This window comes from Pyrus communis, chromosome 4 (assembly GCF_041283825.1).
Source record: "Pyrus communis isolate YQ-2024b chromosome 4, ASM4128382v1, whole genome shotgun sequence".
Taxonomy (NCBI): domain Eukaryota; kingdom Viridiplantae; phylum Streptophyta; class Magnoliopsida; order Rosales; family Rosaceae; genus Pyrus; species Pyrus communis.
The window spans coordinates 2911938-2929233 of NC_142568.1; the positions used below are offsets into that span (position 1 = coordinate 2911938).

The window sequence follows — 17296 nt, forward strand, 5'->3', positions numbered from 1 at the left end:
TTGCTTTTGACTGTCAAGTTGAATAAATCAAAAGAAACGACCAAATAGGCGTGTGAGAAGTTAAAATGGTGTGTTTAGCATTTCTCATATTTTAAAGTCCTAAGCCCCGAAAGTTATCCTATAAAAGCAAAAGTTCGTTACTTAGTTATATCTGATCCTCTTGTATCAACTAAAAGAGGGGTTCAGCAGAAAGTAAATTCAATGCCTAAAACCGCTCAATCTAAAGCAACTGAATACTCGCAGGATTTTCGATTGCTGGGTACTGAATATTTCGACTAGAGCCAAATACTTATGTCCTTAATTGTCATTTCATGTTAGAGAAAACAAGCCTTTTCATCATAATTTTTTTAGAGATGCCTTTCTTGCGCAGGGTTTCAGCCTATGTTTCGTTTTTATGTGGCTTAGCTGAACTTCCACTCCCCCTTTAGTGTAAAAATATCGATGTACTCAAAAAACAAAAAAAGCCTAAGGTTCGCTTTTATTTGCAGAGTGAATTCATTTTGAGTACTTTTTCCAGCTAAAAACTAAAGACGAAAAATGTAAGAAATTACAGACCGACACTTGTATTAGCATTTTCAGCCTGAACTGGAAACAGCTTCCTCACAAGCATCTGCCTCACACGCTGCGTTTGCTGGTTCATCAGAGAAACTAGGAGCTTTTGGAATCAAACCAAGCATCTTGAACATGAGTTGATCAGCATCAAAATCGTTGTTCGGTGTAGTCAATAGCTTCTCCCCAGTGAATATTGAATTTGCCCCGGCAAGAAAACACAATGCCTGCTCGGGCATAGAGAACCTAACTCTGCCAGCTGACAATCTGACCATTGCATTTGGCATGACTATACGTGCTGTGGCAATCATCCGTATCATCTCCCAGATTTCAACCGGCTGAACAAAGACGTAGCAACATCAATTATGTTAAGCTACTTGAGTCTTGGAACATCAATAGAATTTAGCGAATGCAACTGGCATGATGATTGATGGCTCTAGATGTTATGGTTACAAAGTAATTCCAACCATCAAAGGATATCAACAGTTATTGCTACAATCTGTACTTCCAAGTTTAGAGTTAACAATGCAGACTAACCTTTTGATCTTGAAGAGGTGTTCCTTTCACTGAAACCAGTGCATTGATGGGGACGCTTTCTGGGTGAGTTGGGAGTGTTGCTAATGTATGCAGCAAACCAACTCGATCCTCCTCTGCTTCTCCAAGTCCTATTATTCCTCCTATTTCATAATAAAATAAACAAGCTAAACCGTACCGTCCACATAATATCCATTCTTAGTTTCCTCAACATATTTGAAAATCTTGACGACGAGCACTAAAATGTTTAAAATTGGCACGACAAACTATGGTAATTACCATAAGATTCCAACTCATAGGAAATTATATTCTAAAAAGTACGATTAAAATCGTCAAAAAAAATTCAAAAGGTGCTATAAAATGGGGGATGCTGAGAGGAAAGAAAAGGGCAATATCTGGACAAAACCCCTTTGCATTATTAGGAGATTGTGTATCTAAAAGACCATTGCATCATTAGGAGATTATAAATAAAACCAGCATAGCTATCTTTCAAAGTCAAAAGTACACATTTTAGGGATGTTCAAATTTCTTCAGCTCAGTAGAATTCTGAGTGAACTTATCTAAGTACCTTAGAAATCAGGCTGATGTGGAACTTAACTGGTTAATACAAGCTGATCTGGAAAGCTCTTTAGCAAAAATATTTACAAGAATGAAAACTCAAAGCTTTTGAAATTCCAATTCATACATACTCTGAAAACTAGCGTGGCTTTAATTCGTGAAATATGTGAGTAACTTGCAAGTTCAGCACAAACCATACATAAAGGAGGACAAACAAATATGTTTGAGCATACACCTTTGGAACAAATGTTCTAACAACAGAAGCCAACAAATTAAAACAACACTGTGAGCTTAGTATGCAAGTATGTAACCATAGATAGGAGACCAATCCTTTACATTTCAATTACAGACCCAAAAAGAAAAAAACAAGTCAGAATTTCTTCCCCTGTTTACTTTTAACAAATGTGTTTTACACTATTAGGTTTGGAGAAGAAGAAAGAATCTATCACATGCATCAGGCTCGACAACTATGGACTTCTAGAATTGATGCAAGTGATTGTATTCAACGGTAAAAAACAGTTTTTACCTGAACACACATTAATTCCCGCATCCCGGACATGCTTAATGGTTTCCAAGCGTTCATCATAGGTCCTTGTGGTAATGATATTCGGGTAATATTCCCTTGAGGTGTCAAGATTGTGATTATAAGCTGTCAGGCCTGCTTCTTTGAGTTTCAAAGCTTGTTGCTTTTCTATCATGCCTAAGGTGCAGCAGACTTCCATTCCCATACCCCTGGAATGTGTATCAACACAAGTTAACTGTTGTACACAACCAAAATATGGTGCAAAGCAAGATGACAATAATGCAGAGAGAGAAAAAATGGACCCTATAAAATGTAATAATGAAATTCGTCTTTCTATACTGAACGCAATATAAAATGTTTTATTACCTTATGTCTTTTACATATTCAAGGATCTGGTTAAAGTTTGTCTTTCTTCCTATTGTATCCCTCCAGGCAGCACCCATGCAAAACCGTGTGCTTCCAGCCTCTTTTGCCTGCCAAATAATGACTTAAAAAATTAGGACATTGTTGACTCCACATCTAATTAATTCACAAGCAGGAAATCATAAATATTCTGACAAATCATTTCTGCAGGTGAAGAAGGGAATGGACAACTTGAGACCAATATACAATTGGTAAGGTCGAGTATTGTTCCTCTCTACAACAAGTGTGCCACTAATAGTACTCAAAAGCAGTTCTTGGAGGAATCAAAATTTAAATGAGAAGTATTATCATGATTTTAAAGGAAAAAATCTACTACCAAAAGTTTTACCAAAATAACCCCTGAATGCAACAAGTGGTGTAAATGGGTAAGAAGGTATGAATTTCACAGTTAAGTTCATGACTCCGAACTCCAAGGACATAAGTTTAATGTTGCTGACACTATGGTCCTAGGGGAATATCTGTGATGCAAAAATCAGATGATCATGTGCAAAAGCCAATCATCTATGATATTCAATGATTCAGCCATAAGAGCAAATATTCACGGTTGCATAACAAGCATTAATAGAATCAAGGACCAATGTATGTAAACCAAAATATTGGACTTGGCCACTAGTTGGTATTGATATCAAGGATATCTCCCATAAACTCTTACCATGTTATCTGTTCATGCACGTTTCAACATTCCCGTACACTAAGATACTGTAATGTTAAATTGAATAAATAAATAAAACTTAAGAAATTTCTGTAATTGCTTTCCTGACACATCTTTCCACTCACACGTTCTTTATAAGCTTTAGATAATTTAACCACTTAGTATAACATCTTATAACATTTTCAACGATGATGTTTCTATTTAGCACCAAATGCATCAGCAGTTCTGCAACTTCGGCTACAGTCCTTAAATTTCTTTTTCATTGAATAAATATAAATGATAAGACTAGTTATTGTATGTCAAACTAATGCAATCTTTTAATAATACCTTTAGAACACACATTCCCGTTAAAGCGTGACAAAAGTTGTAATTGCTTAGGGATGTTAATATCACTGCTAACTTTTAAATGCAAGGTAAAGCCACAAGAATAAGAAACTGACCCTCTGTGCTGCTTCCATGACAGCATCCTTTGTCATAAGCTTTTGGGCCTTGAGTCCTGTGTTATACCGGGAGGATTGAGGACAATATGAGCAATCCTCACTACATCCACCCGTCTTTATAGAGAGGAGAGTACACTGCTGCACTTCCCTAAAATTATGGGCGTGCCTATGAACTTGAGCCTGAAAACACAAGAGAATCAGTTATTAAGTATAACACTAGCATAATGAGATTGTAGAAAAACAAGAATTCAAGACAACGAATTGGACGAAGAAGCCAAAAAGTATATTGCTTTCAAAGAAATGGATGAAGAAACCAAAAAGGATATTGCTTTCATATTAAAAAAAAAAAAAAAAAAACAATAATTTACCAAACCACTCGGCAGTCCACACATTTGACAGTGCCACTATCTAGTACAATAGTTACAAAGTCAACTACAACCAAAACTTCATACACCCTAAAGTTCACAAGATAGGATGAAAAGATTTTTTTTTTTTAAGCCCTGGGGTTCCCAATGGAACAAGTAACAAAGCAACTTTTCCGCCCACTGCCACTAAATCCCCCCTCACCCCACCCTCCCCCCCCCCCCCCCCCCCCCCCAAAACCCCGGGCCCATAACTCATGGTGTTCCTTATACAAGCGGGTATTGGGTATGGGGACATTTGAACACCGGGCCTCGAGACTCGAGTCAGTTAGAAGACACATGAAAGTATTGTATTGATTCAATCAATGGGTACATTAGTCACATTCAATTAGCTTTACTCACAGTAACAACCTTATAACTAATTACAGCTGGAAATAAGCAAATTTGGCCAGATAAAACTGTATATCAAAACCTGCTCTTGTCTATCAAAAACTGTATACCAAAACTAAGCAATACCAAATTTGGGAAAAACTTTAAAAATTATAACAAAGAATTTGGCCAGATAAAATAATTATATAGGTCCGGAAACTAATTACGCATTCTCAGAATGTAGCATAATATATCATAGTCATTTTCCTTTTGACTTTCTCCATTTTCTCGGCAACCAAACAGGGGATAACAAAAATCGAAAGAAAAAAAGGCAAGTGGAGGAAGAAATGGTACTGACTCCGTGAAAAAGGAGATCGAGAACAGGAGAGCCGTAGACGCCCTTGATCTCGTCGCGGGTCCAGTCATTTCTGGGGCCTTGTGCGATTGTTCTCTCAGCTTGAACTGCAGCTGCAGACGATAAGGAAGAGTAAAATGAAGAATGCAACACAACCGCCGAAGGTCTCAGCTGCCCACGCACTATGGACCTAACGGAAAACATCTCTCCCAGCGCTTCTTTCTTTTTCTGATTTCGTTTTCTCAGGAAAACCGAGATTTTCCGGGAAAATTAGAGAAAGAGGGGGATAGAAAATGACAGTGGCTGCGTGGGCGGAGAAAGCGAGAGAGAACAGAGAGAACAGAGAGAACAGAAGGTTATAAATTCAAAAATCAACACCTACCCATTTATTTATTTATTTTTTTATTTTTTATTTTTTTGTCAAATAATAGACTTGGTTAGATTAAATACCGACGAAATTCGAACCACTGTGTCGTCGTGTAAGAGCTCAACATTTTTTCACCATTGTGATAAAATGTCATTTGCTTAATATAATTAATATATTATTTGACCAACTCTAACCCTTGCAGTAAAACTCAAATTTTAAGTTTTAAACCTATCACAACTTGCTCCAACTCTTGGGTCAAATATGAGTTTTAATCCAAAACTCATTTTTGGGGCCAGTTTAGCCTAGAATTCCCCCGGATTGTGGGTTGGCCTACCATATATGTGTATTTTTTGTTTTGTTTTATATTTATAAATTATTTGAATTCAATAGTTAAGTTCTAATATAATCAAATCTAACGGTAAGAAAAATATCTAATCGTCAAAATTTAAATTCAACAACTAAAAGAATTATAAAAAAAAAATTTCATGTGTTTCATATTCTTTCATATTGTTCCACGAGTTTTATAGTGTCGATTTAGTGATTTTTCAATATTTATCAGAATCTAAATATTTTTAGTTTAAAATATTCATAAAATTAAATTTAAATAGTCTACATAATTTATTTTTTTTTTGTAATAATCTCAGACTAAAAATTTAACACATAAAAGTTGGAGCAGAAAACATATTTCTAAGTTAAAACCTAAACTTTTTTAGTTAAAAATTTTAAGTTTTAATTCAAGAATTGAAAATAGTCTTATGATTGATTTTTGTTTGTTTTTTATGCACACGTCACCCAACACACACATCACAACACACCTAACTAATAAAAAATGGGTTTGTGGTGATTAGAGGGTGATTATTTACCTCTTACTCTCATCGAAAGATTTTCTAATGAGATCGGAGTACGGAATTATACCTTATATGTTATTGTACAATTGAATAAACATTTGAAAAAAAATATTTTTCTATTTTATAATAACATATGGTATACCGTCTCGTGTTTTTATCATCGTAAAAAATATCTTGCTCTCCTCCAATCCTCCTTGTACTCTCTCTCATGCTAGCTCAGGAAAAATCTAGTCATGCTAAACAAAATATTTGAACCACCAAATGTCAAAACTAAAAGTGAATTATTTCAGCCAAAAACCCTAATTTAGAAATTGGTCAGAATGATCACTTTCCGAGAGAAATGCTAAATAAACTCTTTCAAAAGTGAAACTTTTTATAGAATCTTTGCAAGCTTATGTTTTTTGCACAATATTTATAATAATAACACAAAAATTAACGTTAAACTGTAAGATAACAAAGAAACCTGAAAAAACACTTTAAAAGAGTCTCTTTAACAATGCTCCTTTTACGAATTTTTCTTTTTGTTGGAGAAGAAATGATCAAAGTCAAAGAGAGATTGTTGAAATGACTTAAATGCCCTGACAATTTGTTTCGTGCTCGCATTCTCTCTCAGATGCGTCCACTGCAGGCCAAACTCACAGCGGTGGTTTGCGTGAGATTGGCGGCGACTCTCCTCCATGTCGAGATGGTTGCTCCTCCCTCTCATCAGACTCGTCTTGTTCGTTGCCTCGTTTCGGGTTCACCGGTTTTTTTGCCCCCCTCACAAGCTAAAAAATGCCGGGAGAGTTGTACAGATTATAATGGGGAGAACACAGGAAATGCGAATACTTTCCAAACAGCAATAGGAATGGAACACAAGCACCCGCACACTTTGACACCCACAAAGCTGCTAAAACCCCTCTCCCACAAATTGAATCAGCTGTACCGAAAGATATGCGAAAAACTTGATTCCGAAAGTAACAAGTAACTCGAATTATGTTGTACATGTCTTGATACAAAGGTTCGTATACATTTAACACGCTTGAACTAACCAAGCAGTCTGGTCTCTCTAAAGATCGCTGAACATATGAAAGAAAAGAGAAGGAACGAAAAAGATTCAATTTAAGTATAACACCACAAAATGCATCATAGCCTTCAGATTAAGTTCCCATTCTGAGACTGGTTGCCACCGCAGAGTGCAAATTTGCCGTCTGGAGAGGCTCAGTCAGCATTTTCTTCCTTAATTGCGACCTTTTTCCCCTTGGCTCTTTGTGCAGTTCTTCGTTTGGCCTGAATTTGGTGTACGTATTCCGCTATTATGACATGGAACTTTGGAGCCAGCTTACTTGATGAGGACATATTCAGGCCTGCCTTCTTCAAGGCCCTTCTGACAGCCTTCTGAGCCACTTGGAAGTGAATTGGGCAAAGAGAAGGAACAGTGGAACTCAGTATCGGCTTCCCACATGTTATAGGTCCTGCCTGAGCACTAGATATATAGAGACAATCATTTAACTAAACTGTCAGTTGAAAATCAATCTCTGCATAGTGCATATACACAAAATAAAACTAAAGAGAGAAAAAGTTGGACAACTAATGCTTGGTGTATTTGCATATATTATAATAAGCTTACAAATTTGAACTGCACCATCCTGTGATAGCTACAAACGATTCTCTGTATTTCCTATAACGAAAATATCCCAGTACTAGCAAAAGGGACGCATCAACTTAGATGATCTTGAGTAGAATCGAAAATTCACATCAAAGCATGCACAAACAATAATTAGAATTACTTTGATCTACTCATCTGATGACACAGTGCCACCACCTAAAGGGCGACTGAAAATCTATTTCCTTGAGTAAAAACCCCATCCTCCTTGCATGGACCCACCGTCACTTTTATAGCTATTTCATTATCTCTCCACATTTGAAATCTTAACCTGGCTTCCACATTTCAGTCGGTGCAATCAATGATGTACGAGATATGACGACTAGACTACTATAATATGGTTCATGACTAAAAGGCCTTTTCAAACAAATGTTTGGAGTTGCACCCTTTTTTACAGGACACAATTGTTTTATTAAAACGCAGAAGAAACGAGCCATATGGTAAAACCTAGAATAAAAGCCCAACAAGCTCTAAGAAACAATGAAGTACACTAAAGAAGATATAGGGTTTAACAATGTTAACTGAAATTGATTTAAATTTTATCCTTGTTTTCATTCTTCTCCCTATCCTCCCTACTTTATCTGTGTTTCCACCCGTCCTATGTCAACTAGACAATTTCCCCTTCACCTATGGGTATTAATTCTCATCTTTGAGCCCCTACTATGCAATTGTTGCAATTCTGTCACCAGTTCTTTGTGAAGTCGTTAACCTTGCCATAAGTTGTTAGTCTTGAGCAGCAGCTAACAGACCATTGCAAGAAGATGTCCACCTTCGTTAACCTTGCCATAAGTTGTTAGTCTTGAGCAACAGCTAACCGACAATTGCAAGAATAGTCCACCTCCCTCCATCAAGCAGTCCCACATGCACTTTTTTCGAAGTGTGGAAAGTAAATACAAAAAGCACCGAGCTACCTGTAGTTTTCTAAAGGCTAAAGAAATGCAGACCATCATGAGAAATGCCTATACTGGCAATATCGGGCTTAGTACTTATCCAACCAAGAACTAACAGCAGCAAATCACGGACTATGTTGTTTTCTTAGTTGTTAATGGTCACATTATGTATCCTATTACAGTGAAAGTGTTGCATCAAGTATTTCCACTTTGTGGGTTTGAGGAGAAGACCCTCCTGATGTAAGTGCCATTCAAACTCTAGTTCAATACGAGTCATATAGAGTGTTGGTTCTGCTAAAACTACATTGCAAAGACTATGCATTCATAATACTAGCATTTGGTCTTCCTCTTTTGCCAAGCAGTCTTGGCCTTTTCCCTTTAGCTCTTCCTTTTAAAACTTAAGCAATCCCTTCCAGAAAATTCAGCTCCTTGATTTTCTCCTCCACCTCCTTCTCCTTCCCTAATCCCCATTAATCTCCATATTCCAATCCATTCCACGATCCTTCCCTCCCTTAAAAACTGCCACGTCCTCATGAACTCAGCCTAGCTATCCATGTTCACCCCTTTCTTCACGCAATTCTGTGAAACACTCTTTAGACATATGATGTTCTAACCACGTGTTCTCAAACCAATTCACATTATTTTTGTCCAACAAATAGACAATTATCCAAGGTCATCCTAGCAAGGGCTTTTTGTCAGACACGTGCCAAAACCTTCCTTCCACTTGCTGGAAGAAAAATACAAATAGGAAATCTATCCAAGCTGTTAAAAATCCATCCTGTGGAGTTAGGTAACACACATTAGTGTATCAGATGAAATCATTATACTCCTACGTCTTGTCATGCAAATTGCAACCCCCATAGATTTAATGTTATCCTACTTGTCTCCTTGTCCTATTTCTTCTTTATATTCTCTCCAACTCTCTCCTCGTCTATCAATTTCTATCGGGACAATCTTTATGCTCCCAATTTCCCTCCTTACCTACATCAATTGCAATTCGAGCAATTCCTGCTTGAAAATCTTCTGACTGTAATTATCAATCCATTCAAATGTATTTTACAATTAAGCAAAACTTTCCTAGATAAATGACCAAACATATTTTCTACCAAATTCAAATCTCAATATCCATGAATACAAAAGATTAAGGATATTTATTACCATCACGCATTATGATGCACAGTAGGCACTATTTAGACATATTTCTACAGCCATATCAGGCTTTACTTGATATCAAAAGTGAATATAATCATCTTAATGGAATGGTTACGAAGCGCATACTCCTTATTTTCAACCAAATAAGTTTCTTTCAGCTTAGTATACCGTACTTAATCACCGGATACCCTCTATAAACTGCTCACGGTTTGTCTCAGAAGATTCCTAGAAATAAAAGAAAAGGTGCCCGGAGACCTCACATTTTTCATTTTCTACAAGCATATTTTCTTATCAACACTTCAAAGTTTGAAATTGGCAGAATAACCAATAGAATTAAGCCAAAAATAACTCAAAGTAATTCAATTAAGCACTGCACTACCCTCGAAAAAGCCTCATGAAGTTAAAATTCAATACGGAAATCACAATTTAAGCCTTCCAATGCACGAAAATTAGTCTATTCAATCAATTGATGAAAAACCCAGAGATATCTTCACAAATTAACACCTACCCATCAAAGAACTAATCGAAAATAGCAAATTTACCTCTTGATAACATAATCACAAGGCTTATAGAGCTTCTGCTTCGGATCCGAAAGAATATGAAGGTGGCAAAAGCTCGTCATCGCCATGGCCTTGCCTTTACACTGCTGAGAAGCACATTGCAGTTTCCTTTGGGCATCGAAGCCGACGGCAGAACCACGATTATTGTTGTTGCAATTGCCGTTGATGTTGTTGTTGTTCTCATCAGTGCCTTCAGCAACCCCAGCAGCGTCTCTCTCGTTCCTGTGCTCTTCCTTGTAAGGGCTGACACCGTAGTTCCACCAGTACTCCCTGTACCCAATCCGGAGCTCCTCCATGAGTGCCCAGTAGTGGGATTTGTAGCATTTTTTGAGCTCTCTGAGGTAGGAGCGGCGGCGGCGGATGAGCTCGTGGTGGGTGATGTGGGAAGCGTGTGAGAGGACGATTTCTTCTTGGGACGGTGGGACAGGAGGGATTGTGGAGGTGGAAGGGTTGCAGTTTGGGGTTTGGGTTTCAGTGATGGGGTTGAGGCTCGTTGGGTTCTTGGGAGGTTTGGAAGCAGAGGGAGGAGGATGGGTCTTGGAACCAGAGGCAGCCATGGGGGTTGGAGAGGGACAGAAACTGAGAGAAATAATTTCATTTACGTGGGCACCCACACGAATTACAAAAATAAGTCAATACAAAAAATCACCATTAATTAATCATTTCAACAAGAAAATTATTTTCACACTTTACATTTTTAAAGGAAAACTAATGAAAATGACTTAAAAGCTTTGAATTTTAACGATAAGGATAAAATAAAGGATAAAGTAAGTAGTAACATGATTGACTTTTTAGTGTAAAAATGTGATTTTTCATTAAAGTGAACAATACCGATAAGTTTTTCATTAAAGTTCTCAAATTTTAATTGTGCATTAAATAGAATTATTATTTATAGGATTAAGTACCTAAAACCCCTTAACATTTTAGAGTCATTCTAAATTGGTCTCAACCTTTTTAAGCATCCTAAATAAGTCCCTAACCTATTGAAAATGTCACATCCGTTAAGTTCCGATTAAAAATCAATTAAATTAACTAGGCTTTAGTTGTCTCCAAAATCAATAGAAGGTCATGGAAGTATAGTTTCCACCAACTAACGGTTACCTCCCCCTCATCATGCCACCACCTCTAAACCAAACGCAAAACCACCAACTCCACCCAACAGCTCAAATCATGAACATGAATAAGGTCTTGAAGGTTTTGAAATAATATGGACTGCCATAATACGGCCACCACCATTTTCATTAGCCACAAAGAAGAAGTGAAAGTTTTACGAACCAAAAATTAGTGAACAAGGAAATCACATGAGTGGAAACAAACTCCTTGAAACCCTATTTGAATTCTCAATCCTCTTATTCGTTAAGAGTTTGCCCTCTTGATGTAATTTCCATTTGGATCCATTTTCGATTGAGTCTAATACATGTTTGATCATTGGATTCCATATTATATAATCCATGTTTGAAATTTAGATAATCTGTGTTTGAAATTTAATTTTGAGCCACCTAATATTAATATCGTCCATGATATATCAAGTTGCTGAATTTTGCATATAATGTAACATCCCACATCGACCAACGGAGAGGGGTGATGTGCCTTACATGTACATGCCCACCTCCCTATAGCACGAGGCCTTTTGGGAACTCACTGGTTTCGGATTCCATCGGAACTCCAAAGTTAAGCAAGTTTGGGCTAGAGCAATCCCAGGATGGGTGACCCACTGGGAAGTTGCTCGTGAGTTCCCAGAAACAAAACCGTGAGGGCATGGATGGTATTAGAGCCACTTATGCTACGACGGAGTTGAGACTGAGATGTGACATATAATCTACATTTGAAAAATTAATTGGCGCTTAACGGATGTGAAATTTTTAATAAGTTGAGTGCTTGTTTGGAATGTTAAAAAAAAAATTGAGACCAATTTGAAATCACACTAAAAAATTGAGAGTTTTTGGATACTTAATCCTTATTTATAAACACAAAAAATTTAAAAAATCATAATTAAATATTTGAATTTTAGAATCCAATAAGAATTGTCTTTAGTAATGTATTAAAAAATAATCAGAAATCAAATCTCAGATAACAAAAATGTTTTATTGAAACAATAAGAAATATTATAGATAGTAATAGTAAAGCGGGCGAGGCAACGGTAACTCTTCGTTATGGCATTTGTAGAACATTGCGAGCATTGTTTTGTCATCGTTGGTTCCAACCGGTGAAGTCGAGGGCAAGGGAATGACCCGAGCCTCGGCCGCTCTAGTTCAACCTTGTGCTCACCAGAAGAGATGGAGAGCTGATTTCTATATATTTTTAGAAAAATTAATGAAAAAAACTTGAAAATTGAGTTTTAATAAAAAATAAAAGAAAATGTTATAAGTGAATAATACCAGAAGTGACTTTTAAAAGTAAAAATGTCATCAACGTTAAAAGTAAACAATACCATCAGTGTTTCATTCAAATTCCCTATATTTTTCATCTGTGAGACACATTCAATCAACGTTTTGGGATATAAATAAATTTAGCTTTTATTCCTATTCCGCTTTAATCACTCGAAATGCATTTTGATCTCACTTAGCCCCTGGCTTAATGTATGACGTGGCAAGTGAGGGACTCTTTTTTTTTTTCTTATTTGTATGTCACATAGGCGCTACGCGGGCATAAAAGTGAAAAAATATAGTACGTTAATCATTCTACAATATACCCCTTTCACCATAACCAGATTGCTTTCAAAATTCACATCAAATTTGTCACATTTGCTTATACTAGTTTTGGGCAGAGAGAGAGAGAGAGAGAGAGAGAGAGAGAGAGAGAGAGAGAGAGAGAGACCAAGGCACCTCTGGTTTTGCATCAATTTACAAATTCAACAATGTGCCATAAGATTTGTGCACCTGCCGGCTGTAGAGGATCGCTCAGTCGGCGTTTTCTTCCTTAACTGCAACTTTTTTTCCCTTTGCCCTTTGCGCCGTTCTTCGTTTGGCCTTAATTTGGCGTACACATTCTGCTAATACGACATGGAATGTTGGAGCAAACTTACTTGATAAGGTGTTATTAAGGCCTGCCTTCTTCAAGGCCTTCCTGATATTCTTCTGATTCATTTGGAAGTGAGAAGCACAAAGAGAAGGAACAGTAGATCTCAGTATTGGCTTCCCGCAGGTTATTGCCTGAGCACTAGATATCAGCCAATCAAATCAACAAATCTGTCAGTTGAATGTTCAAACATTTCCATATCAATTAACGATATTCTCAGTTGAAGAATCAATCTCTGCTATGAATATACAAAAAATAAAACAACGACAAAAAGAAAAGAACAAAGTTGGCCAACAAACGGTTGGTGTATCATAAGCATACTAGTCTGAAATGAACTATCGTGGGACAGCTACGAAGGAGATTCCTTGTTTCCTAAAAAGAAAATATCCCAGTACTAGGAACGAACATGCACCCTTATACGGGGCACCTCAACTTAGATGATCTTGATTAGAAGAAGTTCACATCAAAGATGCACAATCAATTGGGATTACTTTGATCTACTCCTGTCCTTTATTGGGTTTGGATCAGAATGAAATCCCAGGCTACATGGAGGAGACGAGAGTTATAGCAGCAAGAAGTAGCACCTACTAGTTCTTATATGTAATTAAACATCTGTCCACCTACTTGAAACATTATATGATAATGCTACAATTCCAGCGCAGGAGAAATTTGACACATTCAAAATCACAACTAATGGTCCCAACTCTGCTAATGCAGAAGAGATGCAAAAGGTTAAAACAAACTGTTTCCCCTCGGTGCCAATTTTATTTTGTTTCTAGACCATGAGAGGAAAACCTAGAACAAAAGCTCAACAAGCACTAAGAAACAATCAGCACAAAGCTCCCACCAAATCAAAATGAATTATTGTAAAGGAGATTTGAATTTTAGCTTTGCTTTACTTCTTCTCCCTATGCTCCCTACTTTATCACCCTGTCTTACATTGGCCAATTTAAAAACAGTTGTGCCCCACTATTGGTACTAAATCCCATTTTGAAATCCCTACTATGTAATTGTTGCAATTCTATCAGCAGTCCTTCGTGAACAAGCCATTCTCCCTGTCATAAGTTGTTGTTCTTGACCAGCAGCTAATCAACCATTGCAAAAGCAGCTCACATTCCTCCATCGAACGGTCCCACATGCACTTTACATGCAGGGCAGGAAGGCACAATAGTTACCTACGTGTTGTTTTCTAAAGGAAAAGCAACACAGACCATCATGTAACATGCCTATACAGGATATATTGGGCTTTGTTATAAACATGAAGAACCAACAGCAACGAATCCTGGACTAAGTTGTTTTCTTAGTTATATTGATCACATTATGTATCCTATCCTATTACAGTGAAAGGGTTGAATAAAGTACTTCCACTTCGTGGACTTGAGGAGAAGATCCCCAAGCAAGTGCCATTCAAATTAGTTCAATATGAGCCATATAAGTGTTGTTTCTGCTAAAACTGCATTACAAGGACGTATTTATGATACTAAAATTTGGTGTCCTTTGCCATTACAATTTTGTCCTTTTTCCTTCCGCTCCTCCTTTCAAAACTAAGCAATCCCTTTCCTTAGTGCATTCGGCTACTTGGGTTTCTCCTCCGCCTCCTCATTCCCCAATTGCTTAACCTCCTTATTCCATTCCCTAACTGTAATTCCCTCATGAACTAAAAGCCTTGCCCTCCTTGTTTACTAATTTCTTCCCATGAGTCTGTAAAACATTTGAGAATCCTGCTCATACTCTCTATTCCAACGAAACAAGTTCCTCTTAGTGTAGGATATCCTAAATAATCACCGAAGACCCACAAGAAAGTTTCCACCGGTTTTGTCTCGAAACTTCCTATGAATAAAATATGATTCCCTGAGGTCTTAATCACAAATTGAAAATTAAAAGTTCTATAAAGTCTATGGTTTTATCAAGTTTTTCCTGAAAATGCTCCATACCTCACATTTTTCTTTCCAGAGACAAGATAATAAGTTGTTAGGTCTATTGTTGAAGTGACTTTCGTCAACAACAAGAATTTTTCGCCCTAAGTTCCAACAGATATTCAGAAACAAAAGATACAAAAACATATAATCACAACCACTCAAGTAAAAGCTGTACAATTCCAATGGCAGGCCAAAAAAGAAAGATTTTCAATTTGATTTTCTCTATACAAACAAACTAATCCAGAAAACAAGAATGATTGTTATTAAAGCTACACTTAATATCAGAAAAGGCAACACTCAAGTACAATATAAATCAAATCCACATCCTTCTTTCGTAAGTTCGTAACTATAACATTCTTCTGAAGATATTATTTGTATTTGTCAGGAAAACAGAAACATATTAGAAGCTGAACACGGAAAACGGAAGGAAGAAAAAATCAAAATTAGTAGCATAACCAGTTCCTAAACAGAAATTTAAGACTATTCCACGAAATCCATCACAAACAAACACAGTAACACACTCATATAATTCGACGAAAGGCTACCCTCATAAAAACCCTAATTGAATTCAAAAATTGGTAGCGCAAATTAGAATCGAAATGTATCTAAACATTCTACTGCACAAATATCAGTCTTTTCAATCAACAGATGACCAACCCAGAAGCATTCTCACAAATTAACAAACACCCATCACAGAATTACACCAAAAATTCAAACTTTACACAAGACAGAGAAAATTACCTCTTAATAACATAACTACAGGGCTTATAGAGCTTCTGCTTCGAATCCGAAAGAATATGGAGGTGACAAAAGCTCGTCATTGCCATGGCCTTCGTCTTGCACTCTTTAAAAGCGCATTGCAGTTTCTTTTTCGAATCGAAGTCGGCCGCAGGACCGCCATTGTTGTTGTAATTGCTGTTGATGTTGTTATTGTTCTCATCAGTGCCTTCAGCAACCCCAGCGGCGTCTCTCTCGCTCCTGTGCTCTTCTTTGTAAGGGCTGACGCCGTACTTCCACCAGTACTCCCTGTACCAAATCCTGAGATCCTCCATGAGGGCCCAGTAGTGGGCTTTGTAACATTTGATGAGTTGCTTGAGGAGGTGGGAACGGCGGCGGAGGAGCTGTTCGCGCGTGATGTGGGAGGCACGTGAGAGGGCGATTTCTTCTTGGGAGGGTGCGATAGGAGGGATTGTAGAGGTAGAAGGATTAGGGATTAGGGTTTCAGGGATGGGATTGAGGGTTATGGGGTTCTTGGGAGGTTTGTAGCAAGAGGGAGCATGAGTCTTGGAACCAGAGGCAGCCATGGGAGCAAGGAAGGGCAAGGGTTGTTTTGCTGTGCGTGTGTTTGAGAGAGTCGGAAACAATTGTGTGAGAGTGCCGGTGACATACAACTTCTGTAAAATACTTCTGGCCGAATAAAAGGCATAAAAAAAAGGGAAAAAAAAAAAAAAACTAGCAAAAATTCCTCAAAAATTTTATAAAAATGATAAAATAAAAGTGTAAATGAACAGTATCACGAGTGACTTTTCAAGGTAAAAATATTTTTAACGTTAAATGTGAACGGTATCAGAAGTGTTTCATTAAGATTCTATAAAAAAAAAGCAAAATTCAACTTCATATTCTACACAGCATGTTTTAGTTTGATTTCGAGCTCTAGTGATATACAAGATAGTAGCCAAGAAAACTGACGTGACAAAGTCATTTAAAAAAAAAAAATTAAAAAAAAAAGAAAAGAAAAGGAAGAGCTCACAGCCTCCAACCGCTTCCTTCCCCGTTTCTCTCTTTTTGAATTTCCTGCCCCCTCTCTGCCCCTCTTTCCAAATCAACTCTTATCTCTATGACAAATAAATGAAAAAGATTTACAACAGATATGGTAAAGAGGCTTCAAGCTTCAATTCTTAAAGAATCTTCAAAAGTTTGAAATCTCATAATTATTCATAGTGACTGTCTTTATACTTGGGCCATGAGATTTTGGGAGCCTGAGATGAGTCACTAAATTGGTAAATAATTATTAGTTTATTATTAAATCATGCTCTAAATCATTAATGATTAACAATAAGTTAAAGATTTCAAGAGAAGAGAGTAAAGAACAATAAAACCTTATTGACACATATAAATAGCGTCAATTGACA

At 37.1% G+C, this 17296-nt stretch overlaps 3 protein-coding genes across 3 annotated transcripts; all 3 read right to left on the reverse strand.

The window, feature by feature from the left end:
• Positions 1 to 453: 453 nt before the first annotated feature.
• BIO2 (Radical SAM superfamily protein) lies at positions 454 to 5149 on the reverse strand. Its single transcript, XM_068462102.2, has 6 exons — positions 4769 to 5149; positions 3680 to 3859; positions 2531 to 2637; positions 2168 to 2373; positions 1087 to 1226; positions 454 to 887 (listed from the first exon to the last, which is right to left on the reverse strand). The coding sequence occupies exons 1-6, from the start codon at positions 4967 to 4969 to the stop codon at positions 576 to 578; spliced, it is 1146 nt and encodes a 381-aa protein (XP_068318203.2). The 5' UTR covers positions 4970 to 5149; the 3' UTR covers positions 454 to 575.
• A 1779-nt stretch (positions 5150 to 6928) lies between these two features.
• On the reverse strand, positions 6929 to 10840 carry LOC137723075 (uncharacterized). The gene is made up of 2 exons (XM_068462229.2): positions 10210 to 10840; positions 6929 to 7445 (listed from the first exon to the last, which is right to left on the reverse strand). The coding sequence occupies exons 1-2, from the start codon at positions 10782 to 10784 to the stop codon at positions 7181 to 7183; spliced, it is 840 nt and encodes a 279-aa protein (XP_068318330.2). The 5' UTR covers positions 10785 to 10840; the 3' UTR covers positions 6929 to 7180.
• A 2057-nt stretch (positions 10841 to 12897) lies between these two features.
• LOC137723349 (uncharacterized) lies at positions 12898 to 16567 on the reverse strand. The gene is made up of 2 exons (XM_068462518.2): positions 15906 to 16567; positions 12898 to 13386 (listed from the first exon to the last, which is right to left on the reverse strand). The coding sequence occupies exons 1-2, from the start codon at positions 16466 to 16468 to the stop codon at positions 13128 to 13130; spliced, it is 822 nt and encodes a 273-aa protein (XP_068318619.2). The 5' UTR covers positions 16469 to 16567; the 3' UTR covers positions 12898 to 13127.
• Between the last annotated feature and the right edge of the window lie 729 nt (positions 16568 to 17296).